Consider the following 27,927-nt stretch of genomic DNA (forward strand, 5'->3'; position numbering starts at 1 on the left):
TGCATCTCCTCCACAGGATCATCAGACTATTTTGAGGGCTTGGGCCGCCAAGGACTTTGCTCCTAACTGTCCCCTCTACGTGCAGATTCTCAAGCCGGAGAACAAATTCCATGTGAAATTTGCTGGTAACTCCAAAAACATTTTCTCCACTTTTCGGACAGCGATAATCAATAATTACCGTCTGTATTTCCAGATCACGTCGTGTGTGAGGAGGAGTTCAAGTACGCCATGCTTGCACTCAACTGCGTGTGTCCGGCCATGTCCACCTTAGTGACGCTCCTCGTTCACACCTCCAGAGGACAGTAAGTGCGCAAACACATATATATATATTTTTTTTGGCATTCCTCCCAAATCAACCATCTGTGAAAGTGTCATCGTTGTGCTCATAAATCCGCAGGGAAGGCCAGTTGTCACCGGAGCAGTGGCAAAGGATGTACGGACGCTGTTCCGGCAACGAGGTCTACCACATCCGATTATGTGACAGCAAGTTTTTCGGGGAGTACGACGGCAAGAGTTTCACTTACGCCTCCTTCCACGCTCATAAAAAGTAAGCAAAAGCGCTCTCAGGATGCTTTTTACAAACCATAGAAGACATTTGTTTGCCCTCTGCCAGGTACGGCGTGTGCCTGATCGGTGTCAAGCGGGAAGACAACAAGAGCATCCTGTTGAACCCCGGCCCGCGCCACATCATGGCCGCCACCGACACCTGCTACTACATCAACATCACCAAGGAGGAGAACTCGGCCTTCATCTTCAAACAGGAGGAGAAGCACAACAAGAGCCTGTCGGTCTCCGGGCTCTACGACGCCCCCTCCAGGCTGCCCGTGCACAGCATCATTGCCAGCATGGGTGAGAGCGAGCGAGCGAGCGAGCGGCATGAAGCTTGAATGGCATGAATGTCAATGAACGGCGGCTGCGAGCGGTGGGTGATGCTTTGGCTCAGTTGTGCACGATTGTTCTCCTTACCTGCTTTTTTACGGCTGACATCACTGTGTTGTGCTTTTTTTGTTTCTTTGACCTGTAAAAGTTGATCAGGCCACTTCATATGGTAAGTTTGTGCAGGACACATCACCTCCTACAGCTGTGGCGTACTTTGCAGTCCTTAAATGTATCCGTGGCACTTTTTCAACGCAATGTACACAGGTAGCCCTTTTTCATTGAAATCATGGAATCATCAACAGAATCATTGAAATATTTGATAGTCACAGTATTTATTCGTGAAGTGAAATCATCCAGCATTGGTTTGGTCCAGGGGTGCCACCAGGGGGTGGCCAGCAGGCGTGGCAAAATGTATCGATTTTCTCCAAACAGTTGGTGGGGTCAAGACGGCGGTACAAATGCAGTTTGTACTATGCGATGAAAAAGTGGCATTAATTGATGTCATGCAAAACGCCAATGTTGTCGACCAGAGATGCGATATATCGTTTGGGCAAATATCCCGCATCATTCCACATATGGCTGGCTTGCTCTGTGCATTCGTATGTAAGCGGCATATTTTCAACAAATATAAATCATGATATTTTTTTTTTTTGCATGCTGCTCTTAATTATTTTCCAAGACTTTTCAAAGAGGGGAAGCGCACTTTGAGATTTGACCGAGCACTTAGCGTGCGGTGTGTTGCGTCCAGGCACCGTGGCCATCGACCTCCAGAACCCAGATCCCCCGGAAGAAACCAGCAAGCTGGCTTTGCCTACGGAGAACGGCTCCGGGAGCCGCAGGCCGAGCATCGCGCCGGTCCTGGAGATCGCAGACTCCTCCGCCATTCTACCGTGCGACCTCCTTAGCGACCAGTCAGAGGATGAGACCAACCAATCGGACGAGGAGGGCTCCGTCGGATCAGAGTAAGTAACGCGGACGCTGCTACGATCCAAACCCACGACATCTGCTCATTCAGACCCAATAGCCCTCGCCTCAGCATAATAGACTCTCAAAAGGATTAATGTGCTCCACCTCCTCAAGTGTCAGGGGGCGGTAAGGTGAGATAGATGAGCTTGGCGTGTAAGCCGTGTGTCATGATGATGAAAGGGGCTGAAGCACTCTCTAACATGTGTGTAGCTCACCGCACACACGCATGTGGTACATTCTCATTTAGTATCAGCAGGTTTGCAAGACCACCACTCTCCATGCTTATCGTTGCTGAGATCGCTCCAACTCAACTCCATTATAGAGATACGCTCCATCTACTGGACACATTAGGTGGACTGTATTTGTTAGGAGCCAACTCCAGTGGTGTTTTAAGATTCAAACGTTACAACAAGCAGCAGTTAGTGTCAAATTCATCCAAAAACAGCCTGATGTGAATTTCAAACTGCCTAAACCAAAGCAGTGTGTGGTGGATGCTAACGCTAATTAGCTTCTACGATGGTGGTGCTTTAGGCCTTCAAGCAACACATTGAACACAAATGGTTCAGCAACAGCATGTAGATGGACAATCCAAAGTACTTACAATCACACAATTCTTTGCATTGAACGACTGATATTAGTGGCGTACTGATGAGCTCAGAGAGCAATTGAGATGCTTAGTGGATGAAAAATGAAAATGTTTTCTTCTTGCCCAGTGCTGTTTCCCTTCTTTGGTGGCACCACCAAAAAAAAGCCCCCAAAATGACTTTTGACTCACAGAATTTTTTTGCGAGACATATTTTTCCAGAACATTTTGATTGAGCTCTAAATTGCTCCACTTTGGTGGCAAACTACTTGCAGCTATTATCAAATCATTGAAGCGTCTTGCTTTCTTTTTTGGCAGTTTTGTGAAAGGCTACCCTCCCAACTCACCCTACATCGGCAGCTCTCCCACACTGTGTCACCTCCTTCCGCAGAAAGCTCCATTTTGCTGCCTGCGCCTTGACAAGGTGAGTGACTTTTCACTCGCACACACGCACACACACACGGGATCCAGTGAGTAAAAGTTCCTCTTGAAATGTCATGAAGGGCTGCACGCACAACAGCTTCGAAGACGCCAAAGCGTACGGCTTCAAGAACAAGCTGATTATCGTGTCGGCTGAGACGGCGGGCAACGGCTTGTACAACTTCATCGTCCCCCTGCGAGCCTACTACCGACCCCGGAAGGAGCTCAACCCCATTGTGCTTCTGCTGGACTACCCGTAAGTTAATGCAATTAAAAAAGAAATTGCGAACTCCCTGAGATATCATATCCCAATAACTGTACTTCAAGAGGTTCCTCTCATAATGTGTCTGGGATACTCCAGAAGTGATCCATGATCCGTGTGGCTTGCTAACTGGTGATTTCCTGTTTGCCTCAGGCCGGACAACCACTTCTTAGAGGCCATTTGCTGCTTCCCGATGGTCTACTTCATGGCCGGCACCATCGATAAGTATGTGGTGGCTGGCGGTCACAGTCACGCTCATTCCATGATGTTGGTGTGTTTCATGAGTTAAATATCATCATGAGAATTTAGCTGGGGAGGCGGATGCTTGACAAAAAAAGCTTTTAAGAATACAAGAAAACAGTTCAAATTTTAATATTTTAATTATTAATTTCAAATGATTATTAATTATTAAAATTATAAGAAAAAAGATGGAAAAAGCTACATTTCTGTGTATGACTTGGTTGCAATTATACACATCACTTTAAATCAATACTTCTCATCTATCATCATCATAGTGTTGAACGTGGGCTCCCTCTAGTGGTACACTACAGAAGTCAAGTAGAATACTGTGGCAAAACCTATTTTGCTTTTTGTTTTCATGGATCAGCTTGGACAACCTACTGCAGTGTGGAATCATCTACGCTGACAATTTGGTGGTTGTGGACAAGGAGAGCACCATGAGTGCCGAGGAAGACTACATGGCCGACGCCAAAACCATCGTCAATGTCCAGACTATGTTCAGGTAGTAGGAAACAAAAGTTCCAGATCATCCGCTTTTTATGCCGCGCTTGATCTCCGTGATCCCATTTGGTCAGATTATTCCCGAGCCTCAGCATCATCACCGAGCTCACGCATCCGTCCAACATGAGGTTCATGCAGTTCCGAGCCAAGGACTGCTACTCGCTGGCTCTTTCCAAACTCGAGAAGGTGGGCAATACAAACACTAGCGGCGCTCAAGTTCCAACTCCCGACACTCATTTTGCCCTTGTTTTTCCAGATCGAACGAGATAAGGGCTCCAATCTGGCCTTCATGTTCCGCTTACCCTTTGCGGCAGGGAGGGTGTTCAGTATCAGCATGCTGGATACGCTGCTCTACCAGGTGGGAGGGACATCAACGCAACTTCCATTGCTTTTTCTACATCTGCTTTTTTTTTTTTGACAGTCATTTGTGAAAGACTACATGATAGCTATAGCCAGGCTGCTTCTGGGTTTGGACACGACCCCAGGTTCCGGGTATCTGTGCGTTGTAAGTACGACCGTCGGCAGCTCCCAAGAAGATCTTTTTTTCCGGGGTAACTCCGTTCTCTCCAAACTCCCTCAGATGAAGATCACAGAGGAGGACCTGTGGATCAGAACGTACGGCAGACTCTTCCAAAAACTCTGTTCCTCCAGCGCCGAGATCCCCATCGGGATCTACCGCACCGAGTCGCACATGTTCTCCACATCCGAGGCAAGTTAGCTAGCATGTGACGCCGCGTTTGCTTTGGCTGGTCATCCCTTGCATCCCTTTGACAGATTTTTGCTTTGCCTTTTTTTTTTTTTGTACTCATCTTTCCTTTTGTTTGGATGTATGTTTGTCCTTCTCTTATTTCAGTGCAAGGACAGTTACGTGCAGGTAGGGTTGTCAAGCTGCCCCGCCCTGCCCCGCCCCGCTCAAAGCACGCAACGACGACTACCCGTTACGTCAGCCGGGTCCCAAAGCGGCTTTCTAACAGCTTCTTAACCATCTCAGTCCCAGGTGTCCATCAACGTGGAACAAGGCGAGGAGCAGCAACGCAACCGCAAGGAGTCGTGGAAGGAGAAGACGGCGCACCGGAACTCCAGCGCAAGCGAGCAGTCGGAGCACCCGCTGCTGAGGAAGAAGAGCATGCAGTGGGCCCGGCGCCTGAGCAGGAAGAGCACCAACAAGCCCTCCAGCCGGGCCGAGCGCATCTCGCAGCAGCGCCTCAACCTGTACCGCCGCTCCGAGCGCCAGGAGCTGTCCGAGCTGGTCAAGAACCGCATGAAGCACCTGGGCCTGCCCACTGTGGGATACGGTCAGTCGAAGCGCCACGGCCTTACTTTTTTCCAAATGAAAACATGCAGTAGAATTCATTCCATAAATGCGAAGCCATTACGGCACGTTGATGATTTTGTTTACAAATGATTCCTCATTGCATCATAATTGTCATTTGGGAAACAAAATCGAGTTGTTGGGTTTTTTTGCAGACTGGAGTTTCAGTGAAGAGATCTTTACTTTAATCTCAAAGGGTGGAGTCGTAAAATTCAGATTGAAAGACATTTGGATTTCGTCATGTATCATTTTAGGCGGTGAATGGAGATGCACTGATCCTTGAAAAGTTCAAGTCTGGATTAAGATGAAAGGAAATAATGTAAATATAAACATGAGGTTGTCTTTTTTTAAATTTTGCTCAAAAATAATTTAGGATTAAAAAAATGATAGGACAAACCCAATGGAAAAATCCACTTTTTTGAATGAAGTTAAGATGAAATATAGCCTCCACCCACAATTTTCTTATTTGTGTGTTTTCTCACGGAACTCCAATCTGTGTTTGTGCTTGTTTCATCATCTCATGGCATTTCCGCTGTGTGTCTTTATGACACGCGGCCCAACTCCATCATCATGAAGCCAACATGCATGGATATCTCCGACCACCTTTCACCGAAAAATTCAAAATATGAATGCAGTCATGACCACTTTGGGTTTCCATGGGTCCATCAAGTCAATCTGAGAGTTGTGCCTCAAAAACCATCTCCGACTAATTGGATGATACGCTGCAATCAAAATGCAAAGCGATCAATACCATCATTTAAAACTGAAGCCATTAAAAACTTCACGTACTGGGCTAATTTAGACTGCTGAAAATATTAAATCATACATTAATACATTTTTTATATATATAAATTGATAAAGATATTTGGGAAAGAATAATTTACAAAATGCATAGGAGGTTCTGGCCCATTGACAGTGCTAAATTAATTTTTGATGGATTATTGTGAATTTTGTTACATTTTTAAAAAAAATATTCCACCAGTCTCTTTGAACTGATTTGGTATAAAAGGACTTTTGTGTGTTATTTAACAAAATAAAGCCATGTCTGATTATCCAAAAGTGTCAAAAGCAAAAAAATAATAAAACTTCATTATTAACTTAATAACCATTTTTATCGTTAACTATTCATAAAAGATGTCTCGTAAGGGTGTACGTGGAAAAACGATTTGATTTAAAGCACTTACCCGTCGAAACCCTGCAACATGTGAATGCATCACGCCTCCGTTTGCTTTTGCATCCGCTCACATTTCCACTCATCACGTCACGCTTCCAAAACAACAGAGAAGGTTCCAAAAAAATACGAGCAAAAAAAAGTCGTCCTCCAGATGTGTTGCGCTGGCTGAATCTTGTGTACTGTGTCGCTCACGCTGCTTCCAGGGAGAAGCCCAAACGCTCCTGACCTTCTGAGTGAGCACCCACCACAGATGAATCATTTGGAAGTGACTCTCTGCATACTCAAGCATGGCTTCTTCTCATTTTTTTTTCATTTGAACTTCTTGCATCGTCTCACCTTTGAAACTTTTCTTTTGGTCAAAACGCAAATGCATTCGCTGCCTGCCTGATTTTCCTTTCTATTCCCTCTCTCTCTCTCTCTGACTCTTCTCTTTCCCCCCTTTTGACCCGTAGAGGATGTTTCTAATCTCACTGCGAGCGATGTGATGAATCGAGTAAATCTAGGATATTTGCAAGGTAACCCGTGCGCCTGCGTGCGTGCCGTGTTCCCAATGGGTGCGTGCGTGCGTACGTGCGTGGTTGTGGGCGAAAGGAGCTCGTCCTTTCACCAGCATCCTTCTTTGGATTAGATGTGAGCGCTTGCCGTTGACAGCGAGTGTGCGCTCGAGTTAACCGTGACTACCGTTGCTTAGAGTTGCAGGACATATCAGAGCAGCCGTATACAGACGGGAGCCGGCCGTCAGGTTAGCCGGTCCATCCGCTTTATTCTATTGCATGTGTGAGAGCGTGCGTGCGTGCGTTTGTGAGCGCGTGCGTGTGTCCGATGTGTGTTAGATATGAGAGGCCGTCGGGGACGTCGTTCAGGATTACCTCTCACACACTTTAACGACCTACTAAATCTTTCTCACTCTTTTAATGAAATGCTCTTACATCACATGATCAATCTCACATATTCATCTGAAATGCTTAGATGTTTTTGTTTTTTTAACACTCACATTTTTTTTTTAAACGTTCTCACTGCTGATTGTTTTTCCGCTGCTAAAACACAATCACATCGTTACTGAAATGCTGTCGCACATATTAACTGAACTCGCTCTCACACATTATTGGACGATTCAGTAACGCCGCTCTCACTCGGTACTGAAATAAGACTGGGACATTCTCGACGCCCAAATAAATGCGCTCACGCAAAACGGAAATACTCTCACACCAAATTATCCACAGGCAAACTACTAAAACGCTCTCTCACACATTCCTTGAACTGCTCTCATAAGACGTATTTCACGAGTGTGTATGAGAGCTAATCCTGAATGATGTCCTTGCCATTGTTAGCTCGGCAGCCAGTCTCTCGCTCTCCTGTCACTCTCTTGTTTTCTATCTCTGGCCTTCTCTGCATCGTGCTCACGTGAGTGAGGTAACGCCCCCCCCCCCCCCAAAAAATAAAAAGCTAGAGTCCCGCAGGGCGTCCATTTGGCTTCTCGACTGGAGCAGAACGCATGATTGTCTGTAGATGGAGGCCTCCATTTTAGCCACGCACACACAGGGGATGACATAAACTGAAAAATTCCTACATGAAACCAATTCAGCGTTGCGGCTGGCGGAGGCCGTCGGTGAGGTCACACACTCGGGTCTTCCGCCCTGGCACGTAGATGCGTTCTGCTCCGCTAGCTTGTGTTTTTGAGTCGCTCGCTACGTTTGGTTCAGTCTTGACGGATGCTGGAGCATGTGTGTCGGCATGGCAACGTCTCGCCTTGCCAGCTGGGGTCGGAATGCCATGGAGATGATGATGACGATGATGATGGGCGCTGTGTGCATGTTTGAAGCTGCGCATGCGCCTCTGGATCCCCCCCTGTCCTCGTCACAGTGGCCGTCAGTGACGCTAACGCTTGGCCCTTCTCTCCCCCCCCCCCACGCCCCCTTTTGCACCCCTTTGTCTTTGTAAAGAGCCGCAAGCAGGTGGGTTGCCGTGGAGACACGCGGAACCTACTTGACTCACGTCAAAATGGCAAAACACACTTTTAAATGTGCACCGTCCACTCCCCGAAAAAAAGCGATCAATAAAATCAATGCGATGCATTAAACCTGTTGGAAAAAAATAATCAAATGAACTAGTTATTGGATTTAATTAGGTGATGTTAATGATTTTCTTATTTTTGTAAATAGATTCTTTTTCTTGTCCTAATAAATATATAACCATAAATACTTTGTGCTATTGCCATTCCCGAATGTAAAATACTCCTTATTCATGTCTCATTAATGGCAGCGTATCAACTTTCTATGTCGTCTTGTTGACTTGTTTCCTTGCGTGGCGTGATTGCTTGCGAGCAAGCAGTACTGTTGTCAACGAGCCCCCCTGAAACATGTTTCTCTCCGTAGATGAGATGAACGACCACCAGAACACGCTGTCCTACGTGCTCATCAACCCGCCTCCGGACACCATGCTGGAGCTCAACGACATTGTGTAAGAAAGCAGCGACATACATTCGTATTTTCAAGGCGGCCGAAATTCGAAGATCTGTGCCAAACTGAATTCGTGACTTTGTGTCTTTCAGGTACATCATCCGCTCCGACCCGCTGGCGCACATGCCCGAGGAGTCCCAAGTAGGCCAGAATCGGAACGCTCGCAACCAGACGCACTTTGTCTCTGAAACCAGAGACGAAACGCATCTATGAGCCACACACACACACACACACTCGTACACTAGGCAGCGTGACCTTTGCTACTTGTTTCCACTGAGCCGAAGGATGCATGAAGAGTGCCTCATCGTCTTCACGTGTCGATCACACACCTCATATAGCCAATTGACACTGGAGGACGCCAGGGGTGGGCAACTTAGGGCTCGGGGGCAATTCATCGGGCCCACCGTGCTATTTGAAAAACAAGTAAAACCTCAGAGGAACTGTCATGAAAAGCCCCCCCAAAATGCTCCTCACGATACGCTACTCACAAGAAGTTAGAGATATTGGGCTCTTCATGGCACCACCTGCCCCCAAAAATTTTTTTTTACTTGATTAATAAAACACATGTAAGTGATATCATGAAATAGAATATTGAAAAAAAATCACATTGCCCACCTTTGGCCACCTGGGGGCAGTATAAAACAGACAGCTGGACATTCCTACGACAATTCCTTTCAGCTCACCAGTAGCTGTTCTTTGCAGAGGATAAAGAATATATGACTGTGAGTACTGTTAAATTTTCTGTGTACGAGTTCAAATGTTTCATTGACTTCAATCTGAAATTGCTCCCTCTCGCCCGATATCACTACCTTTCTGTAAGTAGTGTCAAATGAATTTATTTAGCGTGCACACGCACACTTTGTGCCCTCGTGCCTTGCGTTGGTGGGGCAAAACCATCAGCGCAGCCGACCGCCTAAGTCACTCCATCTTAACACGCAAGCATTTCCTACTAATCTAAACTATTACTTTGCTTTGTCGTAAACACTTCATTTAGGAGCACAAGCGTCTTATACCACCTCCCTGTAGGGGGCGCCATTGACTGTCAAAGATGTGAACATAGCTGCCAAGGTTGTCATAACAGGTCGGTGGGCTGTGGCCATGACTCGATTCAATGACGACGGACCGGTCGCCTCGGCAACAAGCCGCTGTCTCGGACTCGGCGAGCGGTGTCGAAACACTGGAAATGTTTACGGAATTCTCTCAGCGCCCCCCCGCTGGTTATCTGAATGCACACGTTTGAGAGAAAGACTTTCAACTTAGTGGCGCTTATCAGCCATTTTGTGTGCTTTTTTTTAAGTGTTTCTAAATCTAATTTTTGCAGTGCAGAGAAAAAAAAAAGTGTTATTCATTGATTTCAATGTTTTAAGTGTCCTCAAATGATCTGCTGTTTGTGCCATTATTTATTTGTAAATACGTTTTTGTACACTATGTGCCATTTCTCATCCCTTTTTGGGAATAACAGAGCCTGGCCGGCTTCCGTCAATTGTTTCTTTGTGATCGTACACGTCATTTTAGACGTAAAAAAATATATATTTCAAAATGAATTGGCCAAAATAAATTCAGTGGAACCCCTAAAATTGTGTTCCATATTGCCAGATTGTTGTCATTTTAAAACATAATTTCTTTGTGTGGAAAAATTAATGTGCCGTAGTTTGGGTGTTGGACACCCCGAATTTGAACTCTACAAACGTTTTTTTTTTTGTGTTAACTTAAAAAGATTCAGAATCAAGAATTGGTTTAAACCAGAATCAAGTCATTTAAATTCAAATGATGTCCAACTCTAAATGTGACTGCAGTTGGGGATAGACCAACTCGTCAAAAAAAAAAACGCAAATTTGTACAACATAATTAATTGTGTATGCCAAATGTTAGTCTCGGTCAGGCTCTTAATTTCTTGATTCAACATAAATTCAGACTGAGGATTTAAGGTTTGTTTGTTTGTTTATTGTGATGCTCCACTCCGGGTTGCAGCGTTAATTGCTTTCTTTTTGTGTGACTTTGTACGCAAACTCTCCCTAACGTTTATCCTGCAATGAGATGTGAAAGATGACTATTTTTGCACTAATGGAATATTTATGGCATGACCCTTTAATTCCCTAACTCATCACTACTCTTGTCCATTGTTAAACATATCACGTTTTGTTTTCCTCGCAGGCAAATGTAAACAACAACAAACACATTCGAGCGTGCATGTTCAATTTATTATTTGATTTTTTTTAAGGCCTAACTTTATCCGTTGGTCCATTTTAAAAGAAGTTTCGGGACCCGAGGAGTTGAAAGGCTTCCAACATTCCACAGTGTGTGCTTCTCTCCAGTCTAAGGGCATGTTCAAGGGATTTTAAACAAACAGCATGTTTTTTGTTTATTTTTATATGCGAGCTTGCCAAGAACAATGTGTACCCGTTAGCCAATGTCGGAGCCGCCGTTTGATACGCCGTCTTTCTTATATGAACGGAACATGCATGTCGTTTACGTGTCAGCAGCCTGCGTGTCATGTTTGCCACCTCAGTGTTCGACGCCATGCATTTTGTACTATTTTTCTTATGATGGGAAGGTCAAGGTTGAAGGTCATGAACAAATAAAAGCTGCATGCAGCCAGTTCCAGTCAGCCTGCTTTTATTGAACGCACAAAAGCCACATTTTATTTGGTGAATCAATAAGGGCTGGTCTGATACGGATTTTTTTGGAGTCCGATTCCGATAATTTGGAGCAGAATTCCGAGAACTAGTTCACTGGATGATAATACATATATATATATATATATATATATATATATATATATATATATATATATACATATACATTCTGGTATTTCATGACTTTTTTAGTGGCACCAATTTCAAGTCTTTTTTTTTTAACCTAGTGCTTAGTTAATTAGCAATTCCACTGTCCGCCACTAGATGGTGGTATTTTTGTGGAAGAGCATTTATTAACTCTACATCATGCCATATGTTGTTAGCAGAAGTAGGTGAGTGTTATTTGAATTTTTAAAAAATGAATCTTTGGCATGATACCTGATTACCATTCAGTAGTTGTAAATCACATGACGAGACTCGATTTGGTAATGTTTAACTACATGAGTGGTGTAATGACAATTCCTGTCCAGATTCTTTTTTTTTTTTGCCAAGGAACTTTGATTCAGCTTTTTAAAGTCCAGAAGTATGTATGTTATGGCCAAATACGTGACTCAGTCGATGTTGACATAAAGAATTGGTGGCCAGAAACACCCCCAATTTGGCCTTATAAATCTTCACGTTGGTACTCGAGCCTCAGTTCGACATCTATTGTCACAATGGTAAGTTTAACTTGTGTGTTTTTAAAATGAGTTGATTGATTGTTTTCAACCCATTTAATGAACCTTAAACTCTAATTGTGAATGCAACGATTAAAAAAAAAAAAAATCTTGTTTTCTTCAGAGAACATATCTGTGTCTGGCTTTTCTGCTGTGTGCGCTGCTGCCACTGGCAAATGGCCGCTGCCAACCAATTCAAATGTCACCGGGTAAAGAGAATACTGTAAAGTCATGTTTATGGTTTTCTGATGTCTTGTGAGCGTGAAAAAAACATGCTGGAATTTTTTCTATCCATGCAGATGGAACACGGTGCCAGGATCCGGTTGACAGTGACTGGCACGCGGTAGGTTCGTCTTGGAGAAACAGTCAGTGCATGGACTGTAACTGCAACCGTTGTTGCCCTGCGTAAGTTGTAGGATGGCTTTTATTTTCCTCCAAATGTTTTTATCTCTGTAAAAAACAAAGTTGTTGATTTTGTGTGGACTGCTTCTTTGCAGGGACAACTGTGACCCAAGTGCACCTTGGACCAGGATTGTTTGAAGAACACAAAGTAACAGACTTGGTAAAGTCGAGTGTTTTTATGTGTGCAGAGCTTGATGTTGTTGAGCGTGTGTTGTATGTTGATTTGCAGGTTTGCCATTCCCAGAGGGTTCCCTGATGACTGCGTATCTGTTTTCGACAAAGTGACATGCAAATACAGCGTTTATAGGAGAGATGACCCATCTATTGAATGATAAACCATAAAAAAAAAAAAAAAATGGCTCATACATGTAATACAATCATTTTGCATGGAAGAAGCAGATGTGATGTATTTTCGCAAGGTCATGAAAATGAATAAAAATGCAGCACATTTTGTGGGTTTGTCTATTTGTATATTTTGCCTAATTTGGAATTGCGGTTTGTAGTCCCTGGACCTTTTGTGACAAACCTTGTACCTGTTTTGACAGAAGTCTTGTGCAGAATTAATTTTGTGCAAAAGAGACTATTTATATGGTGGTCTTCAGGTAACCTTGATTATTTTTTGTTTGTTTGCTCCGAACACTGTGTCATTGACTGGAAGTTTAGGGAAAAAAACAAAATCCAAGGTGAATGCCCTCCCCCCAAATATAAACGCACTACTTAGTGGAAGAGCTGGTGCTGGGTTAATGTGTAATAAGAGATATTTTGACTTGATCTGTATCTAGTCTATTAAAATCCACGAGGTGGAGCAGAATTCCGAGAACTAGTTCACTGGATGATAATACACACACACACACACACATATATATATATATATATATATATATATATATATATATATATATATATTATATTCTGCTATTTCATGACTTTTTTTAGTGACACCAATTTCAAGGTTTTTTTTAACCGAGTGCTTAGTCGATTCGCAATTCCACTGTCCGCCACAAAGTGACATGTCAATACAAAGTGCACAAGAAAGACGACCCATCCATTCCATGTGAAGTTTTGGGGACAGTGGGAAAATGACGGAGCAGACTCGCTGACTCCTCGCGAAACAACAAAGGCACTTAACAACTTAATAATAATGAAAGAAAAATGTCATGATATCAAAGTGGAAATGAATAAAACACATCAGCCAGTTGAAGTCTTTGTATTTTCTATGACAAGAAATGTACTGTAACTCAAAAATCTTCAGATAGCTTCATTCAAGTTCTGTCGTTGGTATGCAATGACTTTAAGAAGTTAAAAGTGAACTTCTAAAAAAGTTAAATTATACCACAACCTCAATTCAACAACCGTCACTTGAAACTTTGACAACTTTTTTATTGTTGTCTGGAAATAAAGTATTATTTCCAAAAACTTTGTACGATATGTGTATTTTATTTTTTTTTCTTCTGTTGACTGTATTGACGGAAAGAGGTCCACTACCCTAATTCCAAAGGTCCTTCCTGTGACCTTCACTATAAAAGTCCTCTGCGCCCGGAGCCTCTCTTAGATGAGACCTACATACTGCAACAATGGTAAAACAAAAAAATTGGGGGGGGGGCTTGTTTTCCTTTTTAAAAATTGAGGGGTATACACTTCTAAATTTTAATTTAAATTTTAAAATGAATTCAATTCTGTAGTGATTCAGTAATTTAAAAAAAAAGCTTCTTTTTGTTTACGCTCTGCTTTTGAATATATTTGGGTTGCAAATGCCTTCAGTTGTTGTTGTTGTTTTTAATCTATTAAAGATGTGCTTTTTGTTGTGTGGAGCACACTGAATTGCTTTGCTTATGCTGTTTCAAATTTTTTTTAGACGTCATACCTGTCTCTGGCTTTGCTGCTATGTGTCCTGCTGCCACATTCAAACGGTTTTTGCACTGTCACGGTGCTCGAACCAGGTATTATTTATTTATTTATTTATTTATTTATCTATTTATTTATTTATTTATTTATTTTCACGTGCCATTTGGTGAATGAAAACAATTGAGCATATCTAGTTTGGCAAACGTTGCTTGTACCCACGTACTGCAGGTGCAACCCATTGCCTGGATGAAGTCGATAATAAATGGTACCCGGTTGGCTCTTCTTGGAGAAACAGTGATTGCATGGATTGTTCCTGCAGCGGGTGTTGCTCTGGGTAAGTTGAAGGGTCACACGTTTTTCGAGTGTTTTTATGTGTGCAGAACATGATGTTGTTGAGCGCGTGTTGTATGTTGATTTGCAGGTTTGCCATTCCCAGAGAGTTCCCTGATGACTGCGAATCTGTGTTCAACAAAGCAACATGTGAATACAGAGTTCATAAGAGAGATGACCCATCTATTGAATGTCCAGTTTTTGCTTCAGTAGGGAAGTGACAGATAAACGATATCCCACGCTTAAAAAAAAAAAAAAAAAAATGCATTTTGGACTATTTTTCCTTATGATGGGAAGGTCAAGGTTGAAGGTCATAAACAAATAAAAGCTGCATGCAGCCAGTTCCAGTCAGCCTGCTTTTATTGAACACACAAAATCCAGATTTTATTTGGTGAATCAATGAGGGCTGGTCTGATATGGAATTTTTTGGAGTCTGGTTCCGATCATTCAAAACAAAATCCAATATAAACGCACTACTTAGTGGAAGAGCTGGTGCTGGGTTAATGTGTATTAAGAGATATTTTGACTTGATCTGTATGTAGTCTATTAAAATCCACTAGGTGTCAGTATTGCTCTCTGTAAAATGTATGTTGAAAGATGATGACTTTAATTCTGCATAATGTTATAACGTGATGTTGAGATTTTCTTTTCCTCTCTGGTGTGACAGCAATATGATCTAGTTCTGACAAAGATCGTCCGTATTAAAAATTAATTTATTTTTATGTGATCAACAAAACACTCCTCAATGACAAAATGAAGTTATGCGTTTTCATTTCACGTGAATACAAGCGCATAAATGAACCTAACTGTAATTATCGTGTCCAGTCGGTGTTGTAATCACGCATGCGCAATAGCTATTATGATAACAATTTTTTTTTTCTTTCTTACTCCAAGTATGGAACGCCCTCCTGCTTACTGCTCGTGCTTCAAGTTGTGTGAATACAAATTGCCTAGCATGCTTTGTCGTTTACCACAAAGCTAGATTTCGAACACGCATTGTTAATCGCCCCTTTATTTCCCCTGCTTTACGCGTTCATTTTCACCGCGAATGGGGTGTTGTTGCTGGGAGACCATCCTGACTCGCCTCCCCTGTTAGCACCATTAGCTGGCGGCTACGATGTGCTGCAGGCGGGGGAGACTTTTCTACGCAGCGGCCCACTGGAAAGCAAGGCGGGTTCTCGGTTGATTTTTAACCCCGGTTGGACCGAAGGGTGACTTGGATCTCTACATTGAAGGTAAAACGGGCGAACATTTAAAAAAAAAATAGAATACACGCTAACAAGCCAGCGTTGTAGCTAGCATTAGCATGTGCTGCACGCTTGCTTTTCCCAAGAAGGCTGCTGGCTAATTGCTGTATCGTCGCTCCAAAATCCACATCCATGTTTCAGAATTCACGTAACCACAAATGACTTCAAGTATATTTGAATGAATTGGGTAGCAATGACAGTCTGCTGGTCCACGCTAGCGTTGGGCCGTTCATGGTAACATAGGCTGGCTTGGCTTTACGCTACAGGTAATGCAACTTGGGAAGACATTTGCGGGAGGGACGGACGGACGATCCTAATATATCCCCAATTAGGAACAGTGTGCCTAAAGAAACGCTGCACTGCATTACAGCGTTTTCTGTCCTATACTATTTACAAGTAGATTCATAAACTTTAAACTTTGCAGCAATGTGTCATTTTCCTGAAAGTATACTGCCCTCGTCTAAAAAAAGCTCTCTTGGACCAGCATCATGACCAATTATTAACCTATAGTAACCCTGAGGGTTTATTAAATAATACTGTAACATTATTCACGGTTAGATCATTGAAACTGCACTGAAATATATGACAAGTAAAACACATTATGATTATGTTCAAAATAACCAGTATGTTTGTTGTCCTCCCAAAGGATGGCTGTTGATTTGTGTACGGGGGACGGTACCAGGAGGAAAGTGGACTTGACTGGGTCTGCAGAAGGCTCCATGGATGTCATCCCCATGGAAATGTATGACTCTGCCAGAGCCAAAATAGCGGCCAACCTGCGGTGGCTATTTGCTAAATCCTACGGCATCGGTGAGTAATTCATTTTCCAGCCATATAACAACATGTAATTGGCATTGTCACTTTTATTTTTCACCAGTGACATGTCAGTCTGTCCTCATGGGTTAAAAGCTGTACTTTAATAGAACAAACGCAGGCTGAGCTCATTTTCACTGCAGAATATGTTCTCGGGTGAAACATTGACATCAAGAGTCCAAGGTAAGAAGGAAGTATTTACGCACTTGAGCAAATGAGAATTCCTTCTTAAACATACACTGCCCGGTTGGCAGTGCCATTTTCAGACTTGTGTTATGGCCAGTGGAATTTCATCTAAATCGGGTTAAGGATTACATAACAGTTGGACTTTAATACGAGGTAATTAAATTGGGGGGGGACAAAAAATCTATCTTTGTGCAAATGGAGCTGCTCCACCATCCTGTTTGTCCCTTGAACACAAAACATTAATAGATTACAGTTGCCGCCTCAACACAATTTTCTCTTCCAGCCTGCCTATTAGCTTATCGTCACCTACATTCCAGTAATAATGGAAAAGAGGCCTTTTGTGAGAATGACTTGGCATACTTTTCCTGAGCCGTTACTGACATAACACATTAACCAACTTGAGTGCTTGGCAGATTTTTTCAATCAACAGCAGGGAGCAAAGTTGCACGATTAACATCTCACTGGATCGACATTGTTCCACTCCAAGAATACTTTCGATTCTTAATGGCACTCAGAGTTACACTGTAAGTGTACCAAGTCGGATTATAGAAGGCACCCTATAGATGATTTTTTTCATTTCCCTCTCGAAGGTAGTCATCTGTTCATCTCGCCATCAATTAGCGTCTCTTTTGAGTGTGCAAACTGCGGCCCATGGCTAATGATGCAGACGCTGATTGTGTTCAGATAGAGCACAAAAGCCTACGGGACCCCTTGGTGCTTTAGTGCTCCAACAAGGAGCCTGGTCTCCTTTGGGAACCGAATGCACAAGGCTCCGTTTACTTTGACGCGGTGGCTCATGTGGCGTTTGTTAATGTCATTAGTTAGTAGTTACCGTGACATGCCGGTCGTTCTCTTGACACAGCAAAAAATGCTTTCCGCACAATTTAGTGCCGACGACGATGCTGGAGGTCGTGCGGCGGCGTTCGAGGACAAACAGTATGTCGGCGGTGTTTGTGTACTCGTGTTGTGTGGCCGCACAGCTGCTCCCAAGCCTGAGTGGCGGACAGCCCGACATGGTGTCAAGCGCGGCGGCGTGCACCTGTCGCGCTCAAAGCCTTCCGCCCTGCTTGTGCTATTTAATACGGTTGGCTAACGCTAATGTAGCAGAGATCACACTCCGCCCCATCCCACTTAGCGGCCGCAGCCCAGCGTCGTTCGTCCTAGTGGGATTAGAAAGGGGAGAGTACACGTTGTCTTTGTCTGTGGAATCAAGTCAAACTGTTTGGTGGATAGGGAACAAATCTTCCATAAAGCTCCTGACTGTTAATTCACATTAAATAAAAACATCGATTGCCGGGTTTCATTAGCCAAAGTGATGCTTCGATACAGCAGTCCGCATTTGTTTCATTTAAAAAGATGCACAGCTCTTTGGGTTCCTAGTTAGATTTTTAGCTGGATGCTAAATCGCCATTTCATTTAGTTGAATGTGAGCCGGCTGACAGCCGCTTTCCCCGTCAGAACGGAACACCTCGCACACACTCCGCTCTTGTCTTGACACACACACACACTTGGTGTGAAAGCAGATTTGGTGGAACAAGTTCATTTCTCCCTCCACTGTTCTATTGCAAAATGTGATTTTATGAAGGCTTTTCCCCAAATCTATTTTGAGCTTCCCTGTTTAATTGAACCGTTTGGTTTTGGCATAGCCAAGTCCAGTGCTTTGTTCCAACTCCTTATAAGGTTGCCATGTCTGGATTTTGTGTGACTTCACATCCACAGAATGGATTCTCGTGTCAAGGATTTTTTTTTTTAAATTTGTGTAGCTCTATGTTTCAACTTTCACTAGCAAATGTTTGCGCTGAGTAACTTTTGTCTGCTAATTCTAGATCATATACCAGAGGATTTGCGGGATCCCTTCTACACGGACCAGTACGAGCAGGAACACATCAAGCCCCCCGTCATCCGCCTGCTGCTGTCCTGCGAGCTTTACTGTCGCGTCTGCGCCCTCATCCTCAAGACGGAGCAGGCCGCGTCCCTCCAGTCGCACCGCTCCGTCATCCAGTCTCTGGAAAGGAAGGGCATTTATGTCGTGGAGAGCGATGACACGGCAGTTACGGAGGAGGACCTGGCTGGTTTGCCCATTAAAATGGTGAGTGGGGAAAGACTTGGTGACAAAGTGCTCATGTGAAGGAGGGACATTTCCACTGGTGTGTTACGTATGTACCTTAACTTGAAAGTAGTTTGCGTGTCGGAACAAGATCAAGTTAGTCTGCGGTGGTTCCACGTTGACCGCCAGCTTTCAGTGCTCTTCCTTCCCGTTTGTTACCATGGAAACCGATGTTGGTCTGCTTTTCCTGCTCGCGGCATGATGTAACACTCCACACGGCCAGACACAAAGCTGATGGAAAATCAGCGCTCCCACTTTGCTGACTCCACCAAGCAGTTTAATAGGAACCTAAAAGACACCCTGAGCTTCTACCGCATACAGTCCCTTCTGTCAGCTTTTTTCCATACTTGTAAACCTTCTGCAATTTCTGATGGGCTCCTCTCGTCCTCTTTCAGAGCGCCCACATCCCCATGATTGATGCCCTGATGATGGCCTACACGGTGGAGATGATCAGCATTGAGAAAGTCGTAGCTTCTGTGGAGCGCTTCTCCACCTTCCATCCCTCCAAGGAGCTTCCCTTTGACTTGGAGGATGCCATGGTCTTCTGGATCAATAAGGTAGAAACACGCCAGCGGGGTTGTTCCTGGATCCAAGCGGAGGTTCTAAACAGGCGTAGAATAAATAATACACATCACCTGTTTGGAAATCTGAGTATGAAAAAAAAAAAAAAAAAAATCTGTCAGGGAACTGTACCATAGCTGTTCCAAAAAAATGCCCGGACAAAACAATCCCAACAATTTCCAATGTGTGCAGGTAAACACGAAAATGAGGGAAATTAGCGAAAAGGAGCACAAAGTCAAGCACCACCTTCTGGAGTCTCCCAGTCACCAAAAGGTAAACGAGGTCTCCTGGAGGGGGGGGGGGGGGGCAGGGGGGTCTCGTTTTGTGGCTCCTCAACTTTGCTTGTGTGACCTCTGACCCTTTCCTGTGTTTCTCTGTTCAAATTGGATGCAGCCAGCACCATCCAGTCTTGTGTCTAATACCTCTGACCTATTAATATCTCTGCTCCTGTTCCCCATCTATGCCTTCCTCTCCTTCTCTTATCCTTGCAAACTGGATAGTCTCCCTCCAAATGGTATTGGAAGCTTGTCCCTGTAAGTTGGAAGTTCCCCCCCCCCCTCCCTCCCTCCCTCCCCCATGCACGCATAGTTTTGTGTTGATGTGTGCGCACACCTCACATAGGCTTGTTCAAGCTCACTCTATGCTGCTTTTTAGCCAAGGTGGTCCCAAGCCAATAAAACCTCCTTATTCTTCCCTTTAAAGAAACAAGAAAATTCAACATGTATTTTCCAAACCCTGTTGATGTTTGTCGTCTTGTATTTGCTTCAGTAAAGTCAGATGAAAGTCATTGCTGGCACATCTCCTTTTCTTTGCAGTGCACCCTGGCTGCCACATTGACTTGCTCTCACTTTTCTGCTCACATTCTTTTTTTTTTTTTTTTATTATTCTTTTTTTCTGATCCCAATTCCTCTACTCTGACACATCTATGCGATTGAAAAACTGCCCGCTACAACTCACCCAACTGCTTTGATTCCAATATTGAAGCAAAGCTAACGTCGGCGCTTTTGTCTTTCCACCCAGCATGTCAACGTGCGTATTTACACCAATAACCAGTCGGCTAGAAATTCCTGGTTTCTGCTCTCTGTATCCAAAAAGTGCAGTCTCGCTGCATGCTGAGCCAAACATGTATACATATGCAAATTGGGTCACTCGTTTTCCATCAATAGACTCTTGATCTGCCCCCGTTCCGCTGGTTTTCCTTCGCCTCCTTTGACTGGGCTCCATCGCTGACCAAAGGCTTCCTTCCGGCTTCCTTCCGGCTCTTTGTTATTGGCTGCTTTAACACCTCCATCCCACCATCAGCAAATTGCTTTCTTCGGGGTTCTCCCTAAACTGATGCATTTAACCGCATCGTGGTATTTCCGTTTCTATCAATACGCAAGTTGTGCTCTCCAAGGGAGGGCCTTGGTTGGATGTTTGAAAGGCATCAAACATCCTTGAGTCAAATTTGCATCTCAGCGCAACCATATCTCCGCGATTGTGGCGCTATTTGTCTCTCATTGGTTTTTGGCCGTCTTACGTTCAGGTACGCTATCGTCGGGAGCACGCGTCTGGCCGCCATCTTCCCTTCTTCCCGCTGCTGGAAGATTTGATGAGAGATGTCTGTGACGGAGCTGCGTTGCTCACCGTTGTCCACTTTTACTGCCCGGACCTCATGAAGCTGGACGGTATTTGGCGACATTAACAATTTCTGTCTTTTTTTTTTTTTTAAATTTTCCTCTTTTCCCGCCTGATCAGACATTTGCCTGAAGGAAGTTCCCTCCATGGCCGATAGCCTGTACAACATCCAACTGCTCAGAGAGTTTGCCAATGAGTATCTGAATAAAAGTTTCTATCTGACGACCGAAGACATCCTCTACTCGCCTCCTGTGCTCAAGGTAGAACGGCTCGCGATGAAAGGATTGAAAATGGCCGTCGTGGGTAATCACCGCTTCTGTACGCAGCACAACGTGATGGTTTTCATTGCTGAACTCTTCTGGTGGTTTGAGACTGTCAAGCCGGAATTTGTCCTGCCCAGGGATCTGCAAGAGTTGAAAGATGGTAAGTGATTTTGGACATGATCAATGATAATCAAAAGAAACCTTGACTTTGAACTTTGCTAATGAGCGTCAACAACTGACTTATGTTCTTGTCCATTCCTGTAGCTCGAGCCATTGCTCAGCCAAAGAGTTCTCGTCCGTCAGTGCCCATCTCCAACGCCACCAAGCGCAGCTTCCTGGCCAGTCCCAGCATGTCGGAAAACCAGAGCGGCCCTGAACTCAGTAGCAGGTAAACCGCATCAGGATTTGAATGAGGTTCCCATGGCTGGTGAAGTTTGCGTACCAACCTCCCTGGATCACTTTTCAGTCAAGATTGTTCACTGTGTGCTTTTTTCATTAGTCTGAAATAATCTGATTTCTTTTTGTTTCGATTCAGCACTTTGGGCTCGTCATCCTTGATTATACTTTGATTTTTTTCAGTCGTGGGCCATCCTTTAGTCCTTCCCATCCACTCTTGCCTTTGCGCCAGAGGCAACAGAAGCCTCAAGGAGACGACGGTGCTGGTAAAAGCATCGCCTTACAGCAACTGCTGAGCTCCGTCCCGAATGCACTTTGTAACATTTCAAATCAATGTTATTTCCTTTTAAGGTCTGAGGAACCGCTCCAACTCCTTGAGTCAGATGGACAGACAGGCCCGAGGTTCTGTTGCCGCTTGGCCCGACAAGAGGCAGCGGTAAAGAAAAATAATTCACAACTATCGAGTTTCTCAGTATCAGTTGTTTGGAATGGACATATCTTTGTTATTGTGTTCATGAAAAGTCTTCTTTTCCCTCCGCAGGCCAGTGTCCACGCTGAGCCCATTTGTGTGCCACTCGGCCGCGGACAGCGATGCGGATGTTGCTTCTGGCGACAGCGTCAGCCTCGCCCGCTCCATAAGTAAAGACAGCCTCGCGTCCAACGTCCTCAACGTCACGCCCAAACACCAGACTTCAGCGCATCAAGCCACGCTAGCCCAGATGCGCAGGGTCAACGGTCACGGCCTCTTGGGGAAAGTCAACCTGGATTACGAAGAAGAATCTCTGGCGGCAGTGGCCAGGACCGAGGTTGCGGCCGTCTCCAGACAACCTGAAGGAAGCCAAGCGTCGGCCGCAGCGGAACCGGAGTCAAAGTGCAAACCTGCCGCCGATGGGTTTTACCTCGAACCGCTGATGCCTGCTGCGCTGAAACCGGCCAAAGAGAAGTCCGTATGCCTGAACAAGGAGGAGGAGAGTGGAGAGGTGCCCCGGTCCTCGGGAAGGGGCTTTTCACGCAGGGGGGATGGCTCTTCTCCCGCAGTTCATAAGAAAGCCGCCCTCAACCTCAACAACACGTTTAACGCCTCGGCTGACGAGCCCGACTTCTCAGACGAGCCTCAACAGGCTCAGGCGGGTTTCAGACACACCGCCACCAGCGGTGCGGAGCCCTCGACAAAAGAGCCCGATGCAGGGTTCTACCTGCATTCAGATTCCGATGAGCCCAAGCCTTGCCCGAGCCTTGACGCCGACCTGGAAGACCTGGACGAAGAGGATGAGGATTTGGATGAGGCTGTTACGGCCAAAGAGCTAGCTTGGCCGAGGAAAAGCTTTAATGGGGACGATGAAGAAGAATCCGCCAAACTCCAGGAGGACATGAATGTCAAGGAGCACGAGGACAAAGACATGAATGGCTGCAGCGGTCGCTCCAGCCCCTGCCTTAGCGTTTACTCGCAGGCCAGCAGCGTGGCCAGCGGAAGCGTGCGCATGACCTCTTTCGCCGAGCGTAAAGCCCAACAGCAGCGCTTCGGCAGCAACCACGACCTCCGCTCCAGTGCCTCCAGCTCGCAAAGGACCACGCCGGACGGCTCCGAGTGCAGCGGGCCCCTGTCGTCTTCTTGGAGATTCAAAAGAGACCAGAGTCCCTCGTCACCCCTGGGAGGTTGCAATCGCGATGGCGGCGGCGCCGTCCTGGCGTCGGAAATGATCCAGCTCCGCATGCAGCTGGAGGAGAAGCGCCGCGCCATCGAGCATCAAAAGAAGAAGATGGAAGTTCTGTCAGCCCGCCAGAGGCAGAAGCTGGGTAAGGCTGCGTTCCTGCATATCGTGAAGAAGGGCGGCGGTGGCAAGGGCGCCACGTTGCCCAATCCGCTCAAAGCCGACCCCTCCAAAGACGAGCTGGTTGCCGTGAAAGTGACGTCGTCGTCTAAAGACGATATGTGCGTCGATGCCCTGCGAGGGGACAAAGAGCCGGAGGGACCCAGCAGCCCCTCGGGTGCCTTAGAAGGAGACAAGAAGGGAAACAATGGCAGCTTTTACCAAGAAGAAGAGTTGGACCTCAACGAGTGCAACCGCTCCATCGAGCTGCTGCACGAAGCCATCGGCAGCATCCAGCAGCAGATGATGCAACTGTCGCTTCAGCAGGAAATGATGATGAAGCAGAATGTACTGTCCCCGCCAGGGGCTCCTCCTCAGCCGCCGCACGCCGCCGACAAAAACAGCGACGCGAGAGCCGGAGACGCTTTACACTTTGTGGAACACCTCTCCGGCGCCAGCACCGCCCCCATGAGGAAACCCCCCAAGCTGAGCTCAGGCCGGAGCTCCAGATCCAAGCCGACGGAGCTGAAGGTCAGCAAAGAGCAAAGCCGGCTCGCCGCCAAGACCGCCGCCCCCTCCCACGGCGGGCCAGAGACACACACGCACCCGCGGCAATCGGCCGGGGGCAGGTCCCCCAGGAACGAGCATCCCGAGCCACACAGCCCCAGGAAGCCTCCGGCGGGAGAGCCCACCCACAAAACGACCTCGAGCCACGCTCGGAGCGCCGCGTTCAAGCTTCACGACGATGCCAACGTGCGACTGCCCACCAGAGTGGACCTGAATGCTTTGTCTCCTCCCGAAGTGTCCTTCGACGACTGCCTGTCCAGCACCTTGAGAGACGCGCAACTCAACTCCTCAGACAGCTCGGGCAAAGAGAACGTGACGTCGGACGAAGCCCAGCGCGGCAAAGGTCACCTGATCGAGGTGGATATGTCGGGGCTGAAGGACCTCGAGGGTGAAGGGGCTGCTGCTGACGGAACAACCGACGATGGGGATGGAGAGCAGAAGTCTGTTATGGGCTTTTTCTTCAAGGTATTTGCCTGCCTGAGTGAATGCAAAAAGTGAAATACACCAGGACCGTCTGGATTAAACAAAAATATGAGTAGAGAACTACCAAAAGTGTTTGAAGTGAACTATTTATTTTTCTTCATTTTACTCACTGCAGTTCATGCAGTGCATCTGTGATTTAATGGCCTCATTCTGTTGCAACGTTCCAGGATGAGCAGAAAGCAGAGGACGAGCTCGCCAAGAAGCGAGCGGCGTTCTTGCTGAAGCAGCAAAAGAAAGCGGAGGAGGCCCGTCTCCGCAAGCAGCAGCTGGAAGCCGAGTCGGAACTGAAGCGCGACGAGGCCAGGTAAAATTCCTCGGCATCGCTATTGGCCTCGGCCCAACAAACGGCCACCCGCCCGCCCATATGTGCTTAATCAACACCAGGCGGAAGGCTGAGGAGGATCGCCTGCGGAAGGAGGACGAGAAGACGCGACGGGAGCTGATCAAGCAGGAATACCTGCGGAGGAAGCAGCAGGAGATCATTGAGGAGCAAGGTCTGGTCAAGCCCAAGACTCCCAAACCCAAACAGAAGCACAGACCCAAGACCATCCTCAGGGAGGAGTCATCCAGCGACAACGTCTCCAAGTGCTCTTCTTCCACACGTAAGACCGGCTCATGTTTCAACTCATTCTGTCTTTTGTCCCCTTGGCGTTTCACCAAACGCCACACTGACCTCTGGCGGCGTGTCCTGTGTATTACGTCATTTATTTATCGATCACATTGTACCTTAATAGGCATGCCATCCAAACTGATTTAACTGGATCATTTCCATCTGAGCTCAGAACCAAATTGTTTCCACTGCCTCTTTTCTTTTTCTTTACAAGAAGACTTTTTAAACCCACTTATATCTGAGTGTCAACATTTGAGTTGAATCCACAATGAGGCTTTTAGACAAGCATGCAAAAAGTACTCATTTTTATTCATTTGGGGTCACATGGTCAAAGTCAGCCCCGAAACTGAAATTTGTGTTTTCTCTCACAGCCGACAACCTGAGCACAGCCCAGTCCGGATCTAGTTTGTCGCTGGCCTCCGCTGCCACCAACGAGGCTGACAGCGTCAACTCCGGGGGTGCGGGCTCCCAACGGTAAGACGGCTCCACCTTAGTTACATTTCCGCCTCCGCTGGCGTCGTCACGCTACAGTCGTTGTATGTTTTAGCTGCGACTCCGTGGAGTCGTTCCCGGGAAGTCGCAACCTCAGTCGGGCTGCCGAAAGGGACTGGGACAACGGCTCCACCGCGTCTTCCATCGCATCCTTGGCTGAGTACACCGGTGAGTCGATACTATTCTCTAGCCACTCTTTCTCATATGTTGATCATTCTTCTCAAACGTCTTCGCTCAGGCCCGAAACTTTTCAAGGAGCCGAGCGCCAAATCCAACAAGCCAATCATTCACAACGCCATCTCGCACTGCTGTCTGGCCGGAAAAGTCAACGAGCCGCAGAAGAATCAGATACTTGAGGTCAGTTCACTTCTTTCTCATTTCTATACGACTTAAAGTCAAGATGTATGCACTGAATTTGATGTAACAAAGGCAAACAAAATTGTGAGCAAATGCAATGCCACAGTATAGCGCCCACTACTGCTGAGGAGGACTTACACATGCGATGTCAGCGCCCGCTGTTGTGTTGCGTTCTTTATAACCGAGCTCTCCCGCAGGAGCTGGAGAAGTGCGAGTCCAATCACATGATGATCCTATTCCGCGACGGCGGCTGCCAGTTCCGGGCGCTTTACTCCTACTTCCCGGACACGGAGGAGATCCACAAGCTTACGGGCACGGGGCCCAAGAGCATCAGTAAGAAGATGATCGACAAGCTGTACAAGTACAACTCGGACCGCAAGCAGTTCACCGTCATCCCCGCCAAGACCGTGTCGGTCAGCGTGGACGCTCTGACCATCCACAACCACCTGTGGCAGGCCAAGAGGAGCGCGGCGTCCAAGAAAAGCGGCAAATAGCAGCAGGAGGTCCAATGAGCATCCCCCCTGTACCACACCCCAAATCATCTAGCGCCATCTTGCTTTGTTTCCCACATTCAATGCGCGCAAGGTTTTACTGAGAAGAGCCCGCAGGACAAGTTGCTTGCCGAACAAGACCGACATTTCCTGGGTTGGCTTCTCGTGTGATGCGTTCAGGCGCATGCGTGGTTTACACTACTCCATATTTATCAGCTTTGCCACCACACTGAAGAGAATTTAATTGGACGAGATCTTCCTGTCTCATGGAATTATGATGGTACTTCCCATCCCAGCAGAAAGTACTCCAAGCAAAACTGCTCGTTAGTTTTGTTAACAGGATTTGTTTGGCCTTGAACACGTCGTGGCACGTCTTGTCAAGCGATCAAACCGCCTTTTAAAATGCCCGCTGGTGGTGTACGTGTGTATAGCAAAGGAAAGCCATCAACAGCGGGAATTTTAATGACTTGTATTTATCCAAGCATCCCTTTTTTTAGTAAGGGAAGTCTAATAAGGGAAAAAAACGATCTTTGGTGCAGACATAATGCTTTTTTGGGTTTTTGTTTTTCAGGAGGGGATTATTTTGGTTGTATTTTTTTTCCTCCAAGTGGCGTGCTGTCATGTTTGAGCTGATGTGCGTGTTTTCATCACAACAGATCTCTGATGTGTAGAGCGTAGTTGTGTCGGCTCCCCACCGGGCCACACAAAGACAAAAAGGTGCAGACACACACACACACAAACACAATCATAGGAACGCGTCACGCAATGTAAACCGCCGAGCGCCGCCATTAAAGAACATTCCTCCAAGGGTTGACGCACACTGCCACGTGGTCTCGTCTGTCTCTAAAAGTGCTTCTTCACTCAACGGCAAACCATCACCAGCACTTTACTTTTGTATGAAACACTCGAGAGGCCAAGAGGTCTCGTACTACTGCAAGTGTTTGTCGTTAGCGTGTTATCAAAATGGATTGTATGGGCATGGGGTCACCGTTTGTGTTACACTGGTCTCCTTTTATTTTCATCCCGCTATTTGAGTTGTATCCTTTTTGCCATCTATTTATTTTGATACACTTAGCATGTTGAAATTGGATTAAAATCACATTTTTATTTTTATTCTCATGGCTTGTTTTGTCCATTTGCTTTTGTCACATGCTTTGGAGCAAGGGTGTGGAGCCTACAGTGCGCCACATCATTCTGAAAATAATTTAGTATTGGCTTCGGACGTGACTGAAAAGGTTCCCCATCCTTGCGTTTGTGGCTT

General features: G+C 45.9%; 3 protein-coding genes and 1 long non-coding RNA gene across 20 annotated transcripts in view; all 4 read left to right on the top strand.

Annotated features, from left to right (window-relative positions):
- Nucleotides 1-11,400, top strand: part of LOC148397320 (potassium channel subfamily T member 1-like) — a 33,838-nt gene extending 22,438 nt beyond the window's left edge. For 6 of the 17 annotated variants that reach the window (XM_088375847.1, XM_088375848.1, XM_088375854.1 and 3 more), the window contains 20 exons: nucleotides 17-125; nucleotides 194-302; nucleotides 398-547; nucleotides 614-849; nucleotides 1,028-1,048; nucleotides 1,628-1,841; nucleotides 2,747-2,852; nucleotides 2,932-3,104; nucleotides 3,264-3,335; nucleotides 3,718-3,852; nucleotides 3,926-4,037; nucleotides 4,108-4,209; nucleotides 4,273-4,356; nucleotides 4,432-4,560; nucleotides 4,705-4,725; nucleotides 4,843-5,146; nucleotides 6,790-6,852; nucleotides 7,029-7,079; nucleotides 8,713-8,797; nucleotides 8,889-11,400. In XM_088375847.1, the coding sequence (XP_088231973.1) occupies nucleotides 17-125; nucleotides 194-302; nucleotides 398-547; nucleotides 614-849; nucleotides 1,028-1,048; nucleotides 1,628-1,841; nucleotides 2,747-2,852; nucleotides 2,932-3,104; nucleotides 3,264-3,335; nucleotides 3,718-3,852; nucleotides 3,926-4,037; nucleotides 4,108-4,209; nucleotides 4,273-4,356; nucleotides 4,432-4,560; nucleotides 4,705-4,725; nucleotides 4,843-5,146; nucleotides 6,790-6,852; nucleotides 7,029-7,079; nucleotides 8,713-8,797; nucleotides 8,889-9,009 (2,397 nt within the window). In that variant the 3' untranslated portion in view covers nucleotides 9,010-11,400. The other 11 variants (XM_088375849.1, XM_088375856.1, XM_088375857.1 and 8 more) reach the window with 9 other exon arrangements.
- A 612-nt stretch (nucleotides 11,401-12,012) lies between these two features.
- Nucleotides 12,013-12,642, top strand: LOC148397321 (uncharacterized). The gene is made up of 4 exons (XR_015858564.1): nucleotides 12,013-12,091; nucleotides 12,213-12,297; nucleotides 12,388-12,493; nucleotides 12,586-12,642. It is a non-coding gene; the product is annotated as an uncharacterized LOC148397321 (long non-coding RNA).
- A 1,343-nt stretch (nucleotides 12,643-13,985) lies between these two features.
- On the top strand, nucleotides 13,986-15,012 carry LOC148397322 (beta-microseminoprotein-like). The gene is made up of 4 exons (XM_088375881.1): nucleotides 13,986-14,067; nucleotides 14,346-14,430; nucleotides 14,564-14,669; nucleotides 14,757-15,012. The coding sequence occupies exons 1-4, from the start codon at nucleotides 14,065-14,067 to the stop codon at nucleotides 14,884-14,886; spliced, it is 324 nt and encodes a 107-aa protein (XP_088232007.1). The 5' UTR covers nucleotides 13,986-14,064; the 3' UTR covers nucleotides 14,887-15,012.
- A 149-nt stretch (nucleotides 15,013-15,161) lies between these two features.
- On the top strand, nucleotides 15,162-27,779 carry camsap1b (calmodulin regulated spectrin-associated protein 1b). The gene is made up of 18 exons (XM_088375846.1): nucleotides 15,162-15,900; nucleotides 16,559-16,722; nucleotides 18,738-19,000; nucleotides 19,414-19,575; nucleotides 19,772-19,852; nucleotides 21,105-21,246; nucleotides 21,317-21,456; nucleotides 21,523-21,619; nucleotides 21,724-21,847; nucleotides 22,039-22,121; nucleotides 22,207-22,291; nucleotides 22,397-24,698; nucleotides 24,884-25,020; nucleotides 25,101-25,318; nucleotides 25,698-25,800; nucleotides 25,874-25,986; nucleotides 26,057-26,175; nucleotides 26,373-27,779. The coding sequence occupies exons 2-18, from the start codon at nucleotides 16,560-16,562 to the stop codon at nucleotides 26,667-26,669; spliced, it is 4,629 nt and encodes a 1,542-aa protein (XP_088231972.1). The 5' UTR covers nucleotides 15,162-15,900; nucleotide 16,559; the 3' UTR covers nucleotides 26,670-27,779.
- The last annotated feature ends 148 nt before the right edge of the window (nucleotides 27,780-27,927 follow it).

Source organism: Syngnathus floridae, chromosome 5 (assembly GCF_059516105.1).
Source record: "Syngnathus floridae isolate MCC-2025c chromosome 5, RoL_Sflo_1.0, whole genome shotgun sequence".
Lineage (NCBI taxonomy): Eukaryota > Metazoa > Chordata > Actinopteri > Syngnathiformes > Syngnathidae > Syngnathus > Syngnathus floridae.